Here is a 22,819-nt window from a genome sequence, read left to right on the forward strand (position 1 = left end):
GGTTAGATATATGAGGACTTAAATGATACTGCCAACAATTTGTGAAATCACACCCATTACAATCTGTTGTTTGTGACATTATTGCATCTGTTTGAAAACAGTTCTTTTTTTATGAATGTTGATGCTAAATGTGTTGTAAAAGCTTTCGAAAGAAATCTGTGCTTATGCTACCCTTACAGAATTGCAGCATAAATGCAGTACATATGCAGCACATTATCAGTATAAAATCCCAGTAGACTATCAGTAGAGCTACAGTAGTGCTGCAAATGTACTGCAGAGCTTTTAAATGGAAAAATACAATGAAGCAGCAAACTTGCAGTATGTTTCAAATATGTTAATTATGACTGCAATTGTACTGCAAATAAGACTGCCAGGCAGTATATACTGCCAGGCAGTATATGCTGCCCTGCAGTAGAATTCTTGAATATCTCTACAGTCTACTGGCCTGCAGTACTAAATAGCGCTGCTAAGCAGTAGACCTGTTGCAGTGGGTTTCAAATATCTACTGCACAGCAGTACTGTACACCCAAATATGGAGGCTTTGGTTGGCAGTAGAGTTGCAGCATGTTTCAAATATTTAAATTAGTACTGCACTGCAGTACTGTATACCCAAATATGGAAGCTTTGGTTGGCAGTAGAGTTGCAGCATGTTTCAAATATTTAAATTAGTACTGCACAGCAGCATTGTGTATCCAAATATGGAAGCTTTGGTTGGCAGTAGAGATGCAGCTTGCTTCAGATATTTCATGTACCAGGCTGGCCGGTAGGACAGCAAAACTACTGACATATAGTGATATACCGTGAATATGGTTGGCAGCCTTTGTAGAATACAACAACTATTCATAACAACTAAAGTAATATATTCAGGTTTAATTACTCTAGATACATGTACACTTAATTACAAATAATTTGCAAATATATCTATATTCGCAATACTCATGATAATTGTATAAATGTTAATTACGTTACAAAACGCTCAGATTATTTCAGTTACTACAGTTATTACAGTAAATTTATCTATAGTATAAGCAGTAATTTATAATGTGTAATAGTCAGTATATACACAAGCCTTTATGAACTTTCATTGCTGTGCTGCACAGTTAGCTTTCCCGCTTTTGGTCCTTTGGTCAATTTCACCGCCACTACTTGGTGATGGTCCCCTTTTGTAGCGAAAGACTTCTCAGTTCTGCGCTGAAAAATCTGCAAACAAATTAATGAAAATAATATATCGATCTAAATTAAAACATCATTAATTTTAAAAATGTTAGGTCTAAGGTGTTTCTTAAAATGAATGCAGGCCATTTAAAAATTGTATTTATACAGAGAGATAAAAAAAATGAAAAAGACAGATGGAACTCTTTTATAAATGCATTGAAGGAGGTATAAAAAGCGTTAGATTTACATTTACATACACTACTGATATCCAGTGATACGACAGAAGAAACAGTCTTTTATAATTCCACAGATTCTTTAAAACCAATAGAATTTTAATAACTATAAAATGAAAGTTATGAAAAAAAAATAAGGTGCACAATTTTAATATTTAAAATTAACAGGTCAAAACTTAAAAAACCCTGAAAAAAATGTATTTTGAATAATTTATAACTTAACTTTGACTTCTACAATTTACAGAAAAATTGTGCATTGATATACAATTTGAAATGATTAATCTATTAACTTACTGCATTATAGAATGTCATTTTCTTTAATCCATTCTGCATTTTTCACATCCAGCTGTCTCGCAGGGCTTTTTGAGCCAGGGTATTCTGCCCTTTAGCATTCACTTGTTCAACTGGCAAGTCCCTATGGATACAATTACATACTTTGCTACAGAAGCATAAAAAAATTTCAATTTGAATTAAGCCTTCAATACTAAGGATAAATTACAATTATTACTCAAATTCAATGTTATGGAATTTTTATTATCTTTTGTTAGAATAATAACATCATATTAAAATAGCACTCATTATTTAGGCGATTTAATGACTCAACCCTCTTTTGATGCAAACTCAGATTTTTAACAAAGCTTAAATCTAATACAAATGTGAAATCATTTATTTTGCTTACCTTAAAACAATCAATATTCAGCATCAAGTGCATCTTCCTCATGATCATGAGTCATTAGTTCTAAAGAAAAAAAGAAGAGAGAATGATTTTACTTATTGTGTTTACTTTCTTTTCTTTTTGTACACATGTATCCATCCATCTTTGTAGCTATAGTATATAACTTTGTAACTTTATACAATATAAAAGAATTTTACTGCCATAAATCTAACTTAAAAATTCAAAATCGCCATTTTGAAATGTTTGACAAAATCTGTTCATTTGTTCCATTAAAGTAACTACATTTATCTCATATATACACTCAAGGTGATTTCAACATAAATATTTTACCTTTCTTCGCTACAACTGCTGCAACATTGTGATTTTTCAATGTTCCAATATAACACATGTTGAAGATCCATCTGCTTCATTTAAAAGTGCGTAGTCATAGGCGGAAATGACGTTATAGAATCAAACAACACGATGACAATATATTCTGATAAATTGGGACTTTTCGATTCGGTTTGATATGAACATATATAAAACATACAAAACATTAATTGATCATAATGAATTGATTCTTTTTAATTACCTGAACCTGCAGTCTTTGAAAACTATCAAATAATTGGAACTCAAATAAATATAATATCGTACTTTGTTTCTTAAACTATGCACTAATTTTTGTAAGTAGTATCTTCATTTTAAATTTTACTTTAAATTTAAAAATTAAGTTTTTTCCATCTTAAAGATCGTATTCATTTTGTATTGGCGACGAATTGACTTGACACCTTATAAACAATGGCGGACTCTTCGAATAAGAGTCACCCCTGCAAATGTGTTCGGAATGTTTTCTTTATCGTTGCTAAGTACGTAATAAATCCAGAGGTGCTCGAATTAAAGTTCACAAGACTTTACCGAGATTTGTTCAGTTCCTGTGAAATTTCGAGCGGAAGTATAAGTGTTCGGATAATATTCTCAAAATACGTAAGTACTGGTCGTTTTTCATATCATTTCCTACTTTGATTTATGTTAAAACGGGAAAAGATTTCAAGATGTATGTCTTATTTCACCATCTAGCGGTTATTTATATTAAAAGATAAAATTCAGAACAGAGTTATCGTTCGTGTTCAACCACGTGTAGAGTGGTTGAAAATATAAACACTGGGTTGCTTAATAAAATCATAGCCATGTTTGATGCTTGTGGTGTGCAATACCATGTTTTAAAAAAAGTAATGGGTGTCTGTTTTGCATAAAAACTTAGTATATCGAGCCATTTTCAAGGAACATTCTGCATAAAATGGTATAGTCTGTTTCACTATTGATGTTATTACTAGGTCAGGCGCGGATCGAAAATTAATCCTCAGGAGGGATCTCTTTTAAGCATGTTAGTTGTTGCAACAGCAGACAAAAACTAATTTTTGTATAGTCACATTTATTTCTAGAACACATTTTATTCACCAATTAATGAAGATAAAGTTTAAAACTAATAAACCTCCAGATTTTATATTTGACTACAAGAACCTAGATCAGCTGTGAAATAGACTTTATACACGAGGTACGATTTTTACTGCGAAACTGAAAGGGTCAAATAAATCCACGTGGTCTAAAATTTGAATGACAATAACATTCGCAGGGGTGAGAGTGTAACTGCTGGAGTTTCAATCGCTTCTAAGCTAATGCATTCGCGACAGTGGTCATAGAAATATTCTCGAAACAGATTGATAACGTCTTTGAGATGAATTGTGTGCTACAGTGATGCCGTTCACTTATAAATAACATTTCGCGACGGAGTTCAAATTCTAACGGAATGCATCTTTCGATCTCGAAGGTTGTACATAAGCTACTGACTGACCATGTTTTTACTAACGTGTTAATATGAACTCAAAGATTTATAAAGATTTATTATTATTGAAACATCGATCATGTCTATTAGTATATTTTTTCAGTGTTGGAACAAACAGTTTTTTACCATGTATTTTGCATTTCCCACAAACCACCAGATCATAGTGCACATGAGTTGTAATATTTGCGGAATATGGTATACCTTCAGGATCTAAGTGATAAAGTTAATGCAGTACAAATGCAGTACATTTGATGCCTGTTTCGAAATGATAAAGATAATGCAGTACAAATTAATGCAGCACCTTTGATGCCTGTATCTAAATGATAAAGATAATGCAGTACACCTATGGCAGTCATATGTGAATGATAATGATAAGGCAGCAGAAATGCAGTATACCTTTAATACCAGTATCTCTTAATAAAGATAAAGCAGTAGAAATGCAGCCTATTGGCAGTACAAAAGCAGCATATGTAATTGTGTGTCACTAACAGAAAGATTTTGCAGCACATTTTCAGTATATTACAGTAGATTATCAGCATATACTAGTGCGCAGTACATAATGCTAATAAGTACTGCAAATATACTTCATTTTTGCAGTAGATATTAAGTATAATTGCAGCACTGTTGCAGCATATACTGCCTTTGCAGTATCTGCTGCAATTCTGTAAGGGTATGATTACCGTACATGTTTTGACTTGGAGCATGTAATTGTGTAATATTTTATGTCTTTAGATAAGAAATGACATCATGAATTTGAATTTGTGCATTTATGGTTTTGGATTTGTGAATTCATATCCTTTATTTCTCTCTCCATCCTTCCATTCATTCAGATAGAATGTTGTTTCATTTTATGAGATGTTAATCAACTTGTCAGAGCTTTTACACTTCAGCATGTGGAGAGTTACAAGAATGACATTTTATCAGGGTACATTTTTATAAATCATTGATATACTTTGATTGGATATACCAGAAAATATGTTTAGTGTGTATTTAGGAATCTATATGTTTTTGAAATGCTTTCTTGTTCATTCTACACATATTTCAGTATTCAGACCTGATGACATTTGTTGTGTTGAACTTGGTTGCATTGTTTATATCATGCACAATCTTTGATTGGTACCTAACATTTCCCCTGGTTATTTGATGCAGAGATGAGTCTTGTGCAAAATATCCTCTTTGTATGCAATGATCAATGTTTGATTACATTGAAAGTACATTAATTTTTATGATGAATGTAGTGATTCTCACATTTACATCTTGTGTACATTGTTTCTATACCAATATTATTTGTGTCTTAAATTTGTGTGTGCATTTTATGTACTGTTTTGTGGACTGACATTACTGTCCCGTGTAAAATTGCTCTATGGGATCAATTTTAATTTAGGGGCAGGATGTTGTATATAAGTTGTCAGGTCGGTAAGGTCAGGCCACAAATCTGGAACTAATATGTCTTTTACGTTTTGGGTTTTTCTGTTAATCACTTTGTAATAATTGCAGTTTTCGGTTTGAAATAAAATGGCAGGGTTTTAACGTGCAACACGTGTGTCGTTGTGACTTTATATTCATGCCTCTCATATCCCCAAACCCACATTTTCAAACATAAACTACTAGTTGATTCAGTTTAATTGATTTTCATAAAAACTCCAGAGCAGAAAAATGTAAAGCTTTAGTGTTAATTACAGTAGCAAGAGTCCTTTAACTCTGCAAGTACATGTATTGATACTATAACACATTTAAACTATGTTTGGCAGTGCAGGATGGGTATAAAGACTATTCATACTATCTGACAATGACTCCCAATCTGCACTAGAATAGTGAATTCTTTTAACATAGATGTCTTTCTTTGTGTACATGACAAAATCACAAATTTAAAAATGAAAAATTCCCAATTGCCATTTGACCAAGCATCTAGACATACATGTAATATGGAGAAGACAGATTTTTTTCAACTCATATTTTCCATCAACTAAAATACAAGATGAGTTTTTAGACATTGCAATTTGGAGCATCTCATTTTGTAAACTAAATGGAGATTTTATTTCTAAAAGTCCTTTTCCGCAACATTCAGTAACACTATCAGGGGAAGCTGCAAGGTAAGGAAAGACCTTGTAAACAAAGATGCCCATCTCGCTCACTTTTGCTGTCTTCTGAATCCGATAATGTATACAGTGATACAGCAGCTATCTGGCTGTCATTCAGAACCTAGAATAAGGCAAGCCCTTTTCTATTGCCCTCTGGTCCAGTGTTCTTGCATGATCTCAGGGGTAGCTAGCCAGAATCCTCAGATGACCTTAGCTTATCAGGGGTATGCATGTCTGACCTACAAGATTTAAATTGTGTCAATATTGACATTGTAAGTGTATCAAGTTGAACAGCATTCTATTTATTTAAATGATACAGGAATATAGCTGGTATAAAATACACATTACATTCATAAATAATGACAAATAAATATGTAACGACATATGTACATGTACCGGTACATCATATGCTACCACAGGTCTGCTAACTTTTCTTGGCTTGTATCAATAAGCTGCTGCATCAGTTATTCTATCTTCCATGGTAACAACATGGTCACTAAGGCAAAAAAAGAAGTGCAATTACATGTTTGCACTGTTTGAATGCAAAGGGTTTTCAAATGTAACAAGTAAGTTAAAGTTGAAAAAGTGAAAACAAACACATAACACAGGTACACTTAGCTGAAACAACATGTCCTGTTTGTTCAAACAGTATCTATGGACATTACGGGCTGCTAGACAGTTTTGTCTTAGGAACACATTTTCCCTTTCACCATCCCCTGAAATTGATTCATTCAAATTATAAAAACTTAAAAATAGCATTGATATAAGATATGTTCGTCCAATTTTTAATTTTTATGTGTAAACCACCAAAGCCATAATCACTCACCTAATGGTCCTATCACAACACCATGAATATGACCAGAACAACGAATGCAACTTGTATGCATTATCAGATTTTTGTCTTTCTAACCGTTCCGTGGACCAGCCACAGAAATTCTGCAGATATGCTGCAATATCAAAGGCATCTATTGATGGCATACGCCTGAGATTATCAGTCCAGTTCAGCTGTGTATTGCTGTGTGGGTCAGGATACGTTTTACCTTTGATGGGATGCATCAGAATCATCGTCAATAGGATCGATGGTTGGTAAATTCAAAGCTTCCTTGCTTTCACACAGGTCTTATAGTTCTGCCTTTCTGTTATTGGAATAGGAAATACTGTTATCTTTTAAAATAGCATTGAGATTGGCACATTGAAGACTACTGTAATATATATTCTCCGCCATAACAGTGTTTAGCGGTTGTCCCAGTGACAACGCATCTCTAATTTGAAGAGTGTGCTAATCGAAATTAAAAGTATTGCAAGTGATTGCAAAATGTAAAGTCTAAAATTCTGATATTTCTTTTTTGTTATTCTATTGAGGGGCCATACGGTACAATATCCTTTGAATGCCTACATAAAGCCATTGTTGCTCTGGTGAGCAATGTGGCCCAAGGGTCTCTTGTTTACTTTTACATGACACATTAGATATATTTCTATTTGTATGCAAAGTTTTGGAATGATGGTGTTACTATTGATATTTTTATTAGTTCACCTTGTTGCATTGATTCCAATTAATTTATGTACGGTATTTCTATGTAATATATTGATTTTTTTTAGTTTGAACAGAATTCGATATCAGCTTGATGATCAAGAACCACCACTGATTTCACCTGGAGGATCTGGAAGAAAACACAATCATTCACCATTAGGGCTGTATAGGAAACCATCACCATCACTTTTGCCAAGGTAACTCAACAGTTCACTTATCAGTTGCAGTAATAACGGGTTAGTAAAAGGCAATTTATTGGTAACTTTACTAGCCAAGGTTTTTGGTCCTCCAACTCTAAGCTCCCCATAAACCCATAGCTGATTTTATTCCTAAAATTCAGTGATGCAGTGGCTCTATTTACTGAATTATTAGACACTCGATGAAGAATCTGCTTGGTTTAAACACTACAGAAACCCTTTGAAAACATTGCGGATATTAAAATTACTTTAGTTGAATGCACGTTTCAGCCATTCTATTAAGTTTCCATGCTGCCAAAATTTGGGCTTTCCATGAATCTGAGCTTGCAATGCAAACTTAATGCAACTTGAAGTTTCTGCTTAGTTTCAACCTACATATACGGTTAGGATACATATTCTGTACAGTAGGATTTATGCAACAGAAAATGATATATCTACTGTGTGTGTGCTTTGGTGTGTGTGAGTGTGTGTGCGCACACACACACACACACACACTAGTGTAAAGAGAAGGGGGTAGTTTTAATCAGATTGACTGTGATCCCTTAGCTAGTTAGTTAATTTTTTTTTTGGCTTAGAAAATGAGATGATATACTGAGAAGCTCAACTGTCATTTCGGTTCAAGCTAATTTTGCATGTGGTGGAGAGGAGTTGAAAAACCTAATTGTTATTAGAATTACGGCCACATCATTTTAGAATGAATAAGAAAAAATTCATATCATTAAAAAATGTATGTAGATATTGCATATAATAAAATCGTTATTAAATGAGAAAATTGGAAATAACAGACCTAAAGGGAGGGTGGGGGGATGATTGCAACATATATTTAGCACGAAAGGATGAATGAATGAAACAGGTTAAAAAAAAAAAAATCAGATAACAACTAGACACAAAAGAAAAGAAAAATTATATTTATCATTTACAGATTTTACAGATCAAATTTTCTCCATTAGTTGAGGACTGTTTTAAGGTGAAACAAGTCTATGGAATGTAGTTTGTTTAAAATTTTAAAACTTAGAAATATAATTATTTTTGTTGAAAATTCTTTGATGAAAGTTGACATTTGTCTAAATAACATGGAAGCAAGAACCTGGGACAGACGATAGATGACACTGAACATGTTTAGTTCCTGCTGCACTCACCCCATCGGTCGCACTGTAAAACATATAAGTAAACTCACATATTATATAATTATGATAACGTTGGATTTGAAATACAAAGAGCCAGTTGCTTAAGCAAACGTAAACAGTTCCCAAAAAATCAAAATTTCAGGACAATGTTTACAACTCTTTTGAAATTCAAAGGTTCTTTAATTGTTTAATTTATCAGAAAAATTGGATAAATGTAATGAGAGTTATCAACTCAAGTGTGAGCATGCTGAAAACAACGAAGTCAACTTGGCATTTACTAGGGAAAAGAAAACAGCCTTCCTAGATATTAGCTAGACCAAATGCAGCAACATTAACGTGCATACTCATTATTTAATTTATTGAAACGGTATAAACATTAAGCACTGGTCGACTTTTACAAAGCATTTTGTATTGATCTGTAAAATAAGAACATGTTTTAAAAAATACGCTTGTTAATGAAATAAATACATACGTAAACCACTTTCATTTGTTAATGTCTGCTGTTTCCAATGGAAGACCTTATAGGGATTGTTAGGTTTTTTCTTTCTTTCTTCTTCTTATTTTTTCCCCTTTTTGTCTCGTGAATATCTTAGAGATGTCTGGATAGATTTTCCTAAAATTTTTAGTGATGATTCAAATGAAAAAGATCTAGAAGTTTTTGATTTGAGTTTTTTCTAAATTCATTTCCGTTGTCCATGTCCATTTGTTCGTCATAGCTTCCAGTCGGGGCCGGAAGCACTTCCAAAAAAATTATTTTTACATTTTCAATTTCTTTTCCATAGAATAAATATATAAGTATAAATCTATGCAAATGTTATCTATGCGATGTCGAATCAACAAAAATTTTTTACTTCCGGTGAGATATCTCAATTATCTCAGGGAGCTTTTTTAAAACACATTTTGTACCCGCAAGATCTTAGAAACTATAACTGATCAAGACACAAAACTTTTATGGATGATTGACATTTGATTGAAGATGTGTTTAACTGGTTTCATTTTGTTTTGCGTCACTTCCGGTCCACACCGGAAAAGTTTAAACAAATCGAGCTGTTTATCAGTTTAACTGTTTTTCTTTGATATTTATTGTAAGTTAAATAAACAAAAATGTACAAAAGGCAAATATACAAAAAATATTTAATACAATTTACATTGAGCACTTCCGTTTGTCAGTTTCCTGTCCTGAGACAAAAAACCTTATTTCGACGAGATCTCAATAAGGGTAACGACTTGAACAACCAAACTTTGTTGGATGATAGACCTATATGTATGTACATGTATTCACACTATTTTGTTTTACCCAGCGTAACTTAATCCGGTCGTCACAGGAAGTACACCCAAATTTGATTATATAAAAATGTTTGATTATGTAGCATGGAAGTATCAATTTAGCAATAGAAATACAAAAGGTCATCTACACATGGAAAAAAAAAACCAAAATAAGTTCTAGTTCCGGTGAGACATCTCAAATATCTCTGGTGATTTCTTTTTTAAAATGTCCCGAGACAAAAACCTTTTCTCAAAGAGATATTATAACTAACAAAAATTTGAACAACCGAACTTTGAGGAAAGACAAAACAATGCATGAAATTATGTTTACTATGTTCTTTATGATCCGGCGTAACTTCCGGTCGTCACAGAAAGTACTCAAAAATTGACATTTTGTCTTTTTGTTTTGTTTAACTTGGAAATAATTTCTTGGGATTTCCTTTACAGTATACATTATATCATTTTCTTTTCACAAGAGAAATGAATTGTTATGTGCAGATTTTTATATGAGGAACGGAAGACCTTTTTGTTGCTATAGCAACAAGAGTCTAAATAGTTATTCTTATTTTTTTCCCCGTTTTTCTCAGAGATGACTGAATATATTTTCTTGAAATTTTCAGGAATGATAGATAATGATATTTTCTAGAGTTTTTTGTAAAAATTTTTCAAAATTCATTTCCGGTCGTCCGTTTCCTGTCCCGCAACGAAAAAGTTTGTCACCTCGAGATCTCAAAAATGGTAAAGACTTGAACAACTAAACTTTGTACGATGATAGACCTGTGTATGTAGATGTGTTTAAACTATTTTGTTTTGTTCGTCGATACTTCCAGTCGTCACCGGAAGCACTTCAAAAATAGTTATTGTACGCATTAAATTCATTTTCCATAAATTTAATATATAAGTATAAATCTATACATAGGTTATCTATGCGATGTTATCTCAACAAAAAAAATCTACTTCCGGTAAGATATCTCAATCATCTCAGGAAGCTTTTTTAAACACATTTTGTACCCGCGAGATCTCAGAAACTATTAGTGATCAAGACACGAAACTTTGAATTCATGGATGATAGACATTTGAGTGAAGATATGTTTAACTGTTTCATTTTGTCTTCCGTCACTTCCGGTCCACACCGGAAGAGTTCAAACAAGTCGAGCTGTTTATCAGTTTAACTGCATGTTTCCCTTTGACATTTTTAGTTAGATAAATGAAAAATAATGTACGAAAGGCAATTATACAAGAAATATTTAATACAATTTATATTGAGCACTTCCGTTTGTCCGTTTCTTGTTCCCAGACAAAAAACCTTATTTCGACGAGATCTCAAAAACAGTGACGATTTGAACAACCAAACTTTGTGGGATGACAGACCTATGTATGTACATGTGTTAACACATTTTTGTTTTATCCGGCGTAACTTCCGGTCGTCACAGGAAGTACACCCAATTTTGATTGTTTAGAAATATTTTGGTTATTTAGCATGGAAGTAATATATAGTAATGATATAGATTGTGAAAAAATAACAAAAGCGGAGAGAGAATTATGCGATCAGCTCCCCGAACTGGAGGAATGTAAAGAAGTTATAAAACTTATGAAAAATAATAAATCGCCTGGTCAAGACGGTCTACCCGCGGAATTTTATAAAATATTTTGGAACGATATAAAAGAACTTTTTTTCGCATCACTCTTAAAAAGCATTGAGCAAAGGTATGCTGCCTTTTTCTCAAAGAAGCGCAATTATGTCTTTAATTTATAAAAAAGGAGAAAAGGAAAATATATCAAATTACAGACCAATTAGTCTAACTAACGTTGATTATAAAATATTTGCTCATGTATTAGCTAAGCGTCTTCAAAAAGTGTGTAACAGATTAATTGGACAAGAACAAAGTGCGTACATTAAAGGTAGATATATAGGCGTAAATGCGCGATTGATACTAGATATATTTGTCAATGATTATTATATGAAGAACGAACTAGATGGTATCTTACTTTTTCTAGATTTTGAAAAGGCGTTCGATTCCGTTGAATACAATTTTATGTTTAAAACATTAGAAAAATTTTGCTTTGGAGAACAGTTTATTAAAATGATAAAAACACTATACAATGAACCTATTTTTAAGATAAAGAATAATGGATGGCTGTCAAAATCTTGTAAAATGCAAAGAGGCATTCGGCAGGGATGCCCTGTGTCAGCACTTTTGTTTGTAATTGTTATTGAAATATTAGCTGTTCAGATTAGAAAATGTGAAGATATAAATGGTCTGACATTTAATGAAAATAATGGTAAGATAATTAAAATAGTTCAACACGCTGACGACTGCACAAATATGTTGAAAGATACAAATTCTCTTAAAAATGCAATAGAAATAATTAATGATTTCAGTAAAATGGCTGGACCGAAATTAAACTTAGGAAAAACGGAATGTCTTTTAACAGGGTCTTTTATTGAAATATATTCGAATGATAATTCAATACATTGAGTTAAAATTAATAAAAATTGTGTTAAGTTAAGTTATATCTTGGTCATAACTATAAAGAATGCTATGAAAAAAATTGGACCAGCAAATTAGAAAAGTTAGAACGAATTCTAAGCGTTTGGAAAAGAAGAAATTTAACAATATTTGGTAAATGCACAGTTGTTAACACATTAGCAATATCAAAACTTGTATATAATGCCTTTATACTATCTAACCCAGATACTGGATTTTTTAAAGATGTGACAAAACTCATTTTCAATTTTTTGTGGAAGAAAAAAGATAGAATTAAAAGAAACACCCTTATTGGCGAAATTGAAGAAGGGGGTATTGGGATTGTAGATATAGAGAGTAAATTTCTAGCTGCTAAGGCATCTTGGATTTCACGTATTTTAGACGACAGAAGCATTACATTCAGAACCCTGTCTGATATTCTTGATAAAACAAATCTCTCAATCTATGATGTGTTAAAAACGAGTGATTGTAAACATAGTAAATCAGACTTTTTTATAATGACAAAACTTCCACACTTTTATGTTGAAGTTTTTATTGCTCTATAAACAAATGTAAAAAATTGAGACATGTAAATCATCTGAAGAGAGATGAATTCTTAACAGAACTTATCTGGAATAATAATCTTTTTACTTACAAATCAAAACCATTGTGCTTTGAAAATTGGATCAAAAGTGGTATTTTATATGTGAAAGATATTTTTGATGCAGATGGGAATTTGTATGACATAAATTATTTTTCTAGCATCATGAAAAAGAAAAATAATATTTTTTGTGAGTATATTATGCTTAGAACGTGTTTTAAGAAATATAGAAATATTTGATTGTTCTTATGCAAAATACATTAATATACAACAAAATACTAGGTTTATCTTTAAAGATGGCCTTAGAAGAAATATAGAATGTTTAAAGAGTAACTTTTATTATTCTATTTTTGTAAATATGAAATTTAAGAGATCTGTATATGAAAACAGATGGAACAAATTGTTTGGTATGTCGGCTGGAATTATTTGGAAAAATATATATAATCAAAAAATAAAATGCATGTATGATGAGAAAGTTGCTGAATTCAATTATAAGTTATTAAACAGTGTACTTAACAATAATTTAAGTGTTAGTAAGTGGAACAAAGATGTATCAGCCGAATGTGAATGTTGTCAAACAGTCGAAGACTGTGAACATCTTTTATTTAGTTGTAAATTAGTAAAACATATATGGCAAGAGGTGGGAAATTTCTTTAATTTTGGAATATCATGGAAGATAATAGTATTAGGGTTCCATTATGAAAATAATGTCAAAACTAGAAGGTTGAATAATATTTTGTCATTTATCTGCTTTTTAATTTATAAATACAAAATGTCTTGTAGAATAAATCAAGAAAGAATGTCAAAAGAAAATTTAAAATATTTTGTGAAAAATAACTTAATTGTGGAAAATTGTGTTCTTAAAAAAGCTGGAAGTATTACATGTTCTGATGATATGTACTATACTTTAAGTAATTATATTATGTAACTTTATGCATTCATCAATTTTTATTCCACATTCTGGGGGTTGCAGTCCTCCAGTTGGAAGACAAGGGGTTCAAAGGACTACGGAGTGGACTATGTGTGTGAATCCCTTGTCTCTTGTCTTTGTGGAAAAGATTGTATTTATACATTATATCTTGTAATACTAATGTTTAAGCTATATTTGATATTGTATTTCTGTTGAAATTTGAAATAAATTATGGAAAATTTAAAAAAAAAAAAAAAAGCATGGAAGTAACATTTTAGCTATAGAAATACAAAAGGTCATGTACACATGGTAAAAAACTTCTACTACCGGTGAGACATCACAAATATCATAGGTAGCCTTCTTTTCTAAAAACAAGGTACCCACAAAAACTCAGAAACTGTGAGAGATCATGACACGAAAATATATGAATAATGGACATTTGATTGAACATGTGTTTAAAGGGTTTCATTTGGTCGTACGTCACTTCCGGTTCTCAACCGAAGCATTCAAGCAATAGAAGTTTTTTTTTAAACTTTAGTTCTTTTTAAAACATTTAACTTAAATTTTTGAACAGTAACGTACCGTAGGTAAATGTACTAAAATATCTACTTTCAATTTCTTAAATCACTTACATTTGTTCTTTTCAAGTCCCAAGACAAAAACCTTTTCTGAACGAGATATTATAACTGACTTTTTGTTTTGTTTAACTGAGAAATAATTTCTTGGGAATTCCTTTACAGTATATATTATATCCCTTTTCTTTTCACAAGAGAAATGGATTTTATGTGCAGATTGATACATGAGGAACGGAAGATCTTTTTGTTGCTATAGCAACAAGAGTCTAGTTATTATTATTTTTTTCCCAGTTTTTGTCCACAAGATTTCTCAGAGATGGTTCGATAGATTTACTTCAAGTTTTCAGAACTGATAGAGAATGATCATATCTCGAGGCATTTTTTTCATTTTTTGAAAATTCATTTCCTGTCGTCCGTTTTCTGTCCCGCGACAAAAAGCTTGTCACATCGAGATCTCAGAAACGATAACGACTTGAACATCCAAATTTTGAGGGATAATAGACCTATAGTTGTAGATGTGTTTAAACATTTTTGTTTTGTTCGGCGTAACTTCTGGTCGTCACCGGAAGCACTTTAAATTTTTTTGATTTTACGTATTTAATTAATATTCCATAGAATAAAGATATTAGTATAGATCGTTGCAAATGTCATCAATGCAATGGTAAATAAACAAAAAAAATCTACTTCCGGTGAGATATCTCAATTATCTCAGGAAGCTTTTTAAAACATATTTTGAACCTGCAAGATCTCAAAAACCGTAAGTGATCAAGACACGAAACTTTAACTTATTATAGACATATGATGGAAGATATGTTTAAACAGTTTCATATTGTCGGCCGTCACTTCTGGGTCACACCGGAAGAGTTCAAACAAATCAAGCTATTTATCCGTTTAACTGTTTATATTCTATAGTTTTAGCTACTTTGATAAATAATAATGTTAGATAGGCAAGTAAATAAGAAATAACAAATTTAATTTTCATTGAGCACTTCCGTTTGTCTGTTTCCTGTCCCGAAACAAAAAACCTAATTTCGAACAGATCTCAAAAACGGTAATGACTTGAACAACCAAACTTTGTGGGATAACAGACCTATGTATGTACATGTGTGAACACTATTTTGTTTTGTCTGGCGTAACTTCCGGTCGTCACAGGAAGTACCGTATTTTTCGGGGCATAGGCCGGTATTTTTTTTCTCCGATGAGCGAGCCCCGGCCTATCCCCCGGGATCGGCCAATTGTAGACTCAAAGTTGAAAAAATTTAACAGTAAAATATAAAATCCACTGTTTTTATCCATTGTACTGTTGTAGCAGTTTATTATGAGGGTTGTTTTTTTTCCATCCGTTTGAACTATTGTTCGATAGTTGTCCCGTTGATAATTTTTGTAAGGACATCGTGAGTTATAAAATGTACAGTACTGTACGAGGTATTTCTTTACAACCCCAATCAAAAGAATTTTTTCCCACGTTCGTGTATGAACCCTGGAAACTATTATTGCGTAGTAAAAAAGAAAACGAAACCGGGTAGAATGTAATATGACGGAAATTTTGTGAATTCTTCATGTCTGCGTTCGTGGGAATCACTGGTCTAGGGTGTAGAATAAATCAAATGCTTTGTGTTTTTACAATTAATTTTCTGTTGGATAAAATAACGGTATTCTGGAGTCGTGTGTATATACAAAGGTGTGAAACCCGTGACTCAAACACAGCCTGGATACACGTAGTGTACACCGTTACACTTCATTGCATTAACTGTGTTTTTAACATTACAACTTCTCTGCATAACGGCAAGTCACAATTTAATTAATTAATGGAAAGAACACAAATTAAATATTTTATGTTTGGTATTTCGTTTTCTCATTCATAGCGATTACGGGGGATAACTCTATTTGAATATGAAACCACGTGTTGAGCTAATGGACGCCATACCCCGTATTTACAAGTAGCTTTCAAAGTATAACTTGATTAAATGGAATTTAGCAATAAGGTATTAATAAAATATAAAAGGTTTGGTAAAGTATTATACTTAGTTCTACCAGACAGAACCACGGAGGTTGGTGTTGCAATTAAATTTACACTATGTAAAATTACGATACGTAACGATACACCGACAAATACGGGAGACCAAACAGCCACAAAACACAGATGTATGTTTAAAAATTGCTTAAAATATATATGTTAAGCAAATTTAATAACTTTAATTACTCTTTTGACTTTCTACATCGATATTCTGAAAGTATACTTCATACGATGACTTCCTTAAACAGCGGTCAAACTTTCACTATAGTAATCATCGATTGAAAATCGGCCTATCCCCCAATTCGGCTAGTCTAAGGAATTTTCTTGAATTTTGTCTAAAAATGAGCAATTCGGCCTATGCCCCACATCGGCATATGCCCCGAAAAATACGGTACACCCAATTCTGATTTTTTTAAAAATATGTTGGTTATTTAGCAAGGAAGTAAGATTTTAGCTATAAAATTACAAAAAGTCATCTACACATGGAAATAAAACATAAAAAGTTCTACTTCCGGTGAGACATATCAAATATCTCAGGTAGCCTTCTTTTTAAAACAAAGTACCCGACAGATCTCAGAAACTGTCAGAGATCAAGACACAAAACTTATATGGATAATGGACATTTGATTGAACATGTGTTTAATGGGTTTCATTTGGTCGTACATCACTTCCGGTTCTCACTCGAAGCGTTCAAGCAATTGCATTTTTTTAAACTTTAGAATTTTTTAGACATTTTACTCAATGTGATGAACAGTAGCGAATCGTAGGTAAATGTACTAAAATATGTATTTTCAATTTTTTAATCACTTCCGTTCGTTCGTTTCCAGTCCCGAGACAAAAACCTTTTTTCAACGAGATATTATAACAAACAAAAATTTCAACATTCAAACTTTGAGGAAAGACAAAACAATGTATGAAGATATGTTTACTATGTGCTGTATGATCCGGCGTAACTTCCGGTCGTCACTCAAAAGTACTCAAAAATTGACATTTTCGCAGTAATGTTAAGGCATCCCGATGCTAAAATACGGCTGGAAAACGATATTTTTTTAATCATCGTAAAAATACTTTGACCGGGAGTATTTCTTAAAATCTATGATACATTTATTGACACTGATGTTAAACATTACATTTGATGCATTTTTGTGACGTCATATGTACTTTGTAATCACGTGACGGGCGAATCCTAATAATGCGTATGATCTGTATAAATCGCATCGGCGGAGGTGATTAATGACATTAAATCATACATATTTTTTATAAAAATCCTTTGTTAAGTCATATACTTTGAAGTTCTTACTTGGGAAAAAAATACATATTTCGTTTATGGAAGATATTGTTGAAATATTCCACAAAACCATCAAAATAATGCACATTTTTACTAATCAGAAGCAATTTACAAAAAAATGGGGTAAATCTGTAGGTTTTTCATAAGCAAGATTCACATTAGTACTTATATTCTCTACCAATACTACGTAAAATATTCTAAATTTGTGTTGATCTTTCACCTGATAATCAAATAATTGATGAATTCGATGTAATGTATGCTAAAGCATAGTTTTTCAAGGAAACTTATTTACAAATACCTTAAAAATAGTCAGATTTTAAATGGTACGAACAATTTAAATATTTTTTGTAGTCGTGTGTATTCCTACGCCAGAGTTCAATATAGTTTCGTTCAACTCCACGCTCGGCCTTGTCTGAGATTTACGGTGTCAGCCGAGCGTTTGGTTGAACGAGACTAGAGTTCAATATTGCTTGGATCCATACAATTTTCGAGAAATATTTCTACCACTGATACATAGTTTGATTGAATTAATTTTATCTTTAAATATTATTTAATATGATTCATATGGAGGTTTCTCGACATTCTAGTCGAAAAAGTTCAAAAATTCTTATTATAAAAATATGTGTAATTCAAATTAGAAACTATGTATACATGTACTTGTCATATGCAAAATAACATATCATTGATTTTAAAATAAATAAACATTGACAAAATCAACTCCCGCCAGTTCTTCAGTACTTTGATTGTTAAGTTCTTAGAGTGTACAATCCTTCAAAACGAGATTCAGAAAACAAATCATTCTTTTATTTTCTAGTAAAACACAAAATAAAGATTTAAACAAAAATCTATGTAATACATTTTAGTTATTATATTGCATGCATTTAAAATCAACCTTGAATTAGAGCTCTGTGTGTGTGTGTACCATTACGTAAGCTATATCCCTCGCCAGCGGTCAAGAAAATCGGTCAGCATGGTCATTCTGGACTACCTAGCGGTCAGGGGTTATCTAATACACGAGAGTTGCATCTCTCATATATGAGTTTATTTAGCCGCAAACACAAGAATTGTTTTAGTTTTGATTATATACACATAAAAGTTTTTTCTTCCTCATTTGGATTAAACGATAGGGTGTCAATTAAGAATTTGTTCAGTTTATTAATAAAAGCAATATGTCATTCTCAATCTAAAACAATATCAGACAGATATTACATGTGGGTTTTACATAATAAAAAACAAAAAAATTCTAATTGATAGATTTTAGTCATTATACTGCAAACCATGTTTTACTGTCCGTCTGTCCATCTGTCTGTAGACGCAACTTTGTCCCCCCTATAAAATTTAGTACTACTGCATAGAACAGTCTGAAAATTTGTACATGATAATGTTGATCACAATTTGAAGATGTGCACCTGCAATTTTTTTTAAGATCAGACAAGATTTAATGGTTTTATGACATTTTAATTTTCCTTATTCTATATATTGTACACTGTTGTTGAAAAGTAAGGGAGGTAATCCTTACAGATTTTATTAAAAATTACCAGTAATAGTATTAAAACACTCTAAAATATATTTATATAAATACATCCAGATAGAGGTTTTTTGTCTTTATGCCTTAACTAAATTTATTTTTTAAAAGTATTCTATCAATTGACAATGCAAAATTTTTGTTTGTCAATGATAAATTCTAAGGAGCTTATAAGAACATCAAAGACAAGTGTGGCTGAATTCATTTGTCCCAAGGGGGCATGTGTTTAGGGAAAATTGATTATCTGTAAAATGGGTGGTGGTTTTGGGGCTATTTTAAAACTTTTTCATGTAAACCAAAAGTTTTTATCATTATAAGGAAATAAATTATATCATTATTATTAAAGAAATTAACTTTTTTAGAAGTTGTTAAAATTTATAGGGCAAGTAAATTGATGAAGTGACCCTATAGAGCATTAATTTAAATGAAATTCAAAATTACTGATATGATCCAGATTGTATTATTCATTTTTCTTTTTTACATATTTTTACATAGTATGGTAATTATGGTAATGTTTTGGGAGTTTATTATATTTACCAAGCTTATCAAAGAAAATCATAGTCCTATGGGATCAATTTTCTGATATGGAGTTCCATTGTACCACAGGAAAAAGTGTGGAAAATTTGAAACAACTAATTGCATCTGTCAAGACTTTTATTAGAAAGATATTCAAAGTTTTATCAACAGAAGAGCATTGCTTGGCTACCAGTGATTCCATTTTCTGCAAGGGGAGGGGTTATTGTCATTTTGTTGGTTTTTCTTTAAAACAATTAAAGAAAAAAAATATCATCAGATACATTTTGTAAATGTATTACTGTTATATATATATATATATGTATTGACAGTGAAATTCTGACAATTTTGATTTTGATTTTCTTTGTTAACTTTTTTTTTACAATTCTAGAATTTTTTTTATTTGTATGAGTTCCAAACCTTTATTATTCAATTCAATTATTTGTCACATTTAAAATTAGCCTTGCAGGGGGTATTAGTCCCATTAAGACAGTTCTAGTTTTCACCGAGTACTTCCGTTTGTCTGTTACCTGCCCAGAGATAAAGAAAAACATTGACTCCATGAGATCTCAAAAACAGTGACGACTTGAACAAATAAACTTTATTTGATGATAGTCATATGCATGTATTTGTGTTTGAATTATTTTGTTTGATTCGTCATAACTTCCTGTTGTCACCGGAAGCGCCTCAAATTATTTTTTTCTTATTTTTTTTTTAAATGTAATGAATATATCAGCATAAAATTGTATGTATGTTATCTATACAATGTTAAATAAGCAAACATATTCTACTTCCGGTGAGATATATCAAATATCTTAATAGGTAGCTTTCCTTTTAACAAATTTGATACCCGGGAGATTTTAGTCACTGTAAATGACTGAGACATAAAACTTTTATGAATGATAGACATTTGATTGAAAGTGTGTTGAACGGGTTTTATTTTGTCAACTGTCACTTTCAGTACTTACCAGACTTTCTTGAGTGTTTCATCTAGCCTGATAAACAGCTAGTGATGTACACTTGGCAAATGTACAAGAAATACCAGTTTTTATTTTCATTAATCACTTCCCTTCATCCATTTCCGGTCCTGAGACAAGAAACCTAGTTTCAACAAGATTTCAGATTTAATTTGGTAGAGAGTATCGATATTTCATCGTATCATATAAAACAAATTGGATGGAAGACCTACCCATTACTCCTAATGAGATTTAATTCATATTTAGTAATAAATCATTAAATAAAATGTAATTAAGAAGTTGTATGATCAAAATAGTTATGCAAGTACTTTTATCATTTGAAACAAAAACAGTTTTTAAATTTCTTAAGAATAACAAATAGACTTGGTAATAGTACAGTATATAATAACTAGTATACTAGCCACCTTGTTTTAGTTAATATCTATGAAAACATATAAACATAAAACCTATTTAGAAAGTTAACTTACTTGGGAAAAAACTACTTTATATGGAAGCTGTACACCTTTACAGTCATAGGTCATACACTCTGATATGAGCGATTGGTCTTGTGCTAAACTTAGGATGAAGAGTCCTCTCCAAAAGTATTCAGGCAGAAAGGAACCTCAATTGAATCATTTATAATGATTATAAATTTCTAATTTGCTTGTTTAATTGTGTGAATGTTTCACAATTCGTAAACATTTGATTTTTTTCCGTTTCATACTCAACTACAATGCTATATTTGATAGACATTCATAAGAATATCAATAAGACAGCAACATGTTGATAATCATTTATTAGATATGAATAAATGATACAAAGTAAATCGTTTCTGGCCAGCCTATACCTTTTTACAGATATTATATTTTCCATTTTCCGTTATGCTTTCCGTTCCGCATTTTAGCAACATCCGCTTATTAGTAGCATTACTGTAGTTTTTAAATGTATCAAAGCTTATCTATATTTGGCTGATTAAGAGTACATGTATTAACAATTGATATATTTTGGTAACTATATAAATTCAATTTGTTTTTACAGAATTGACAGTCCTGATAATGATGGTTACAGACCAAAGATCAGAGGAAGTCGGTATGACATTGTCCCACCTCTGAACAACAGGTACTCACTTGAAAATGGCATAATGTGTATTGTCTGCATGGGTTATAATTGGATTGGTTAAAATTTTTGCATGTTCCTGTTTAAAATATACAAAATTGTTAATACTGTCAAGATTTTCAATGGATAAATGTATTAAATGAAAACTTGAATTTAGACATCACATGTATAAAAAGATCAAACTACTGCGAGTACTGATAGGTGGAAGCACGATTGTTATTAAAATTACCAAGCAAAATTAAGGTGCTTTGGGAGACCTGTTGATATTGATGTGAATAAAATTCATAATAACCAAAATATTCTTACTTTAAAAAATCTTCAGTTATGTGTAAAATATAAATGTAATAAACCTTTTAAGTTTTATGACTTTTAAGCAAAATGATCAAAGGAATAACGATTAGTTGTTTTTGAGAGATATTTTGATAAATTTACATTCACCAAGTATGATTCCCTATATTTCTTATGGAAATTGATTTCAATTCATAGCTTTGTATGACCTGACATGAGTTGAATACCAGTGGTTTAAGGTCAGACGACACGTTCCTCGAGAATCTTTTTTGTATCTCCTCGTAATAAAGAGTTCCAATAAAAAATATTAATTTTATAATTACTTTAAAAATGATCAAAATTTACTTGAATATGGTTATGTGTGTACATGGTCGAGTGGTTAGAACCGTGGCCGCTCTCTGCCAAAAGCGTATCGGCTCTAGAGGTCGTGAGTTCAAAGCCCCGCCCCGGCGGAGCTATGGTTCTAATTTAGTG

General features: G+C 31.6%; 1 protein-coding gene and 1 long non-coding RNA gene across 4 annotated transcripts in view; one reads left to right on the forward strand and one right to left on the reverse strand.

The window, feature by feature from the left end:
• LOC105333013 (uncharacterized) overlaps positions 1-22,819 on the forward strand; it is a 211,163-nt gene that overhangs the window by 15,473 nt on the left and 172,871 nt on the right. For all 3 annotated transcript variants that reach the window (XR_010711048.1, XM_034445895.2, XM_034445896.2), the window contains exons 2-3: positions 7,567-7,695; positions 21,980-22,060. Coding sequence is in view for 2 of the 3 variants with exons in the window: in XM_034445895.2 (XP_034301786.1) it covers positions 7,567-7,695; positions 21,980-22,060 (210 nt within the window). In the remaining variant the exon portion in view is untranslated. The remainder of the gene's footprint in view (positions 1-7,566; positions 7,696-21,979; positions 22,061-22,819) is intronic.
• Positions 6,818-9,507, reverse strand: LOC136272964 (uncharacterized). Its single transcript, XR_010711049.1, has 3 exons — positions 9,295-9,507; positions 8,783-8,847; positions 6,818-7,103 (listed from the first exon to the last, which is right to left on the reverse strand). It is a non-coding gene; the product is annotated as an uncharacterized lncRNA (long non-coding RNA).

The sequence above is a fragment of the Magallana gigas genome, chromosome 2 (genome assembly GCF_963853765.1).
Source record: "Magallana gigas chromosome 2, xbMagGiga1.1, whole genome shotgun sequence".
Lineage (NCBI taxonomy): Eukaryota > Metazoa > Mollusca > Bivalvia > Ostreida > Ostreidae > Magallana > Magallana gigas.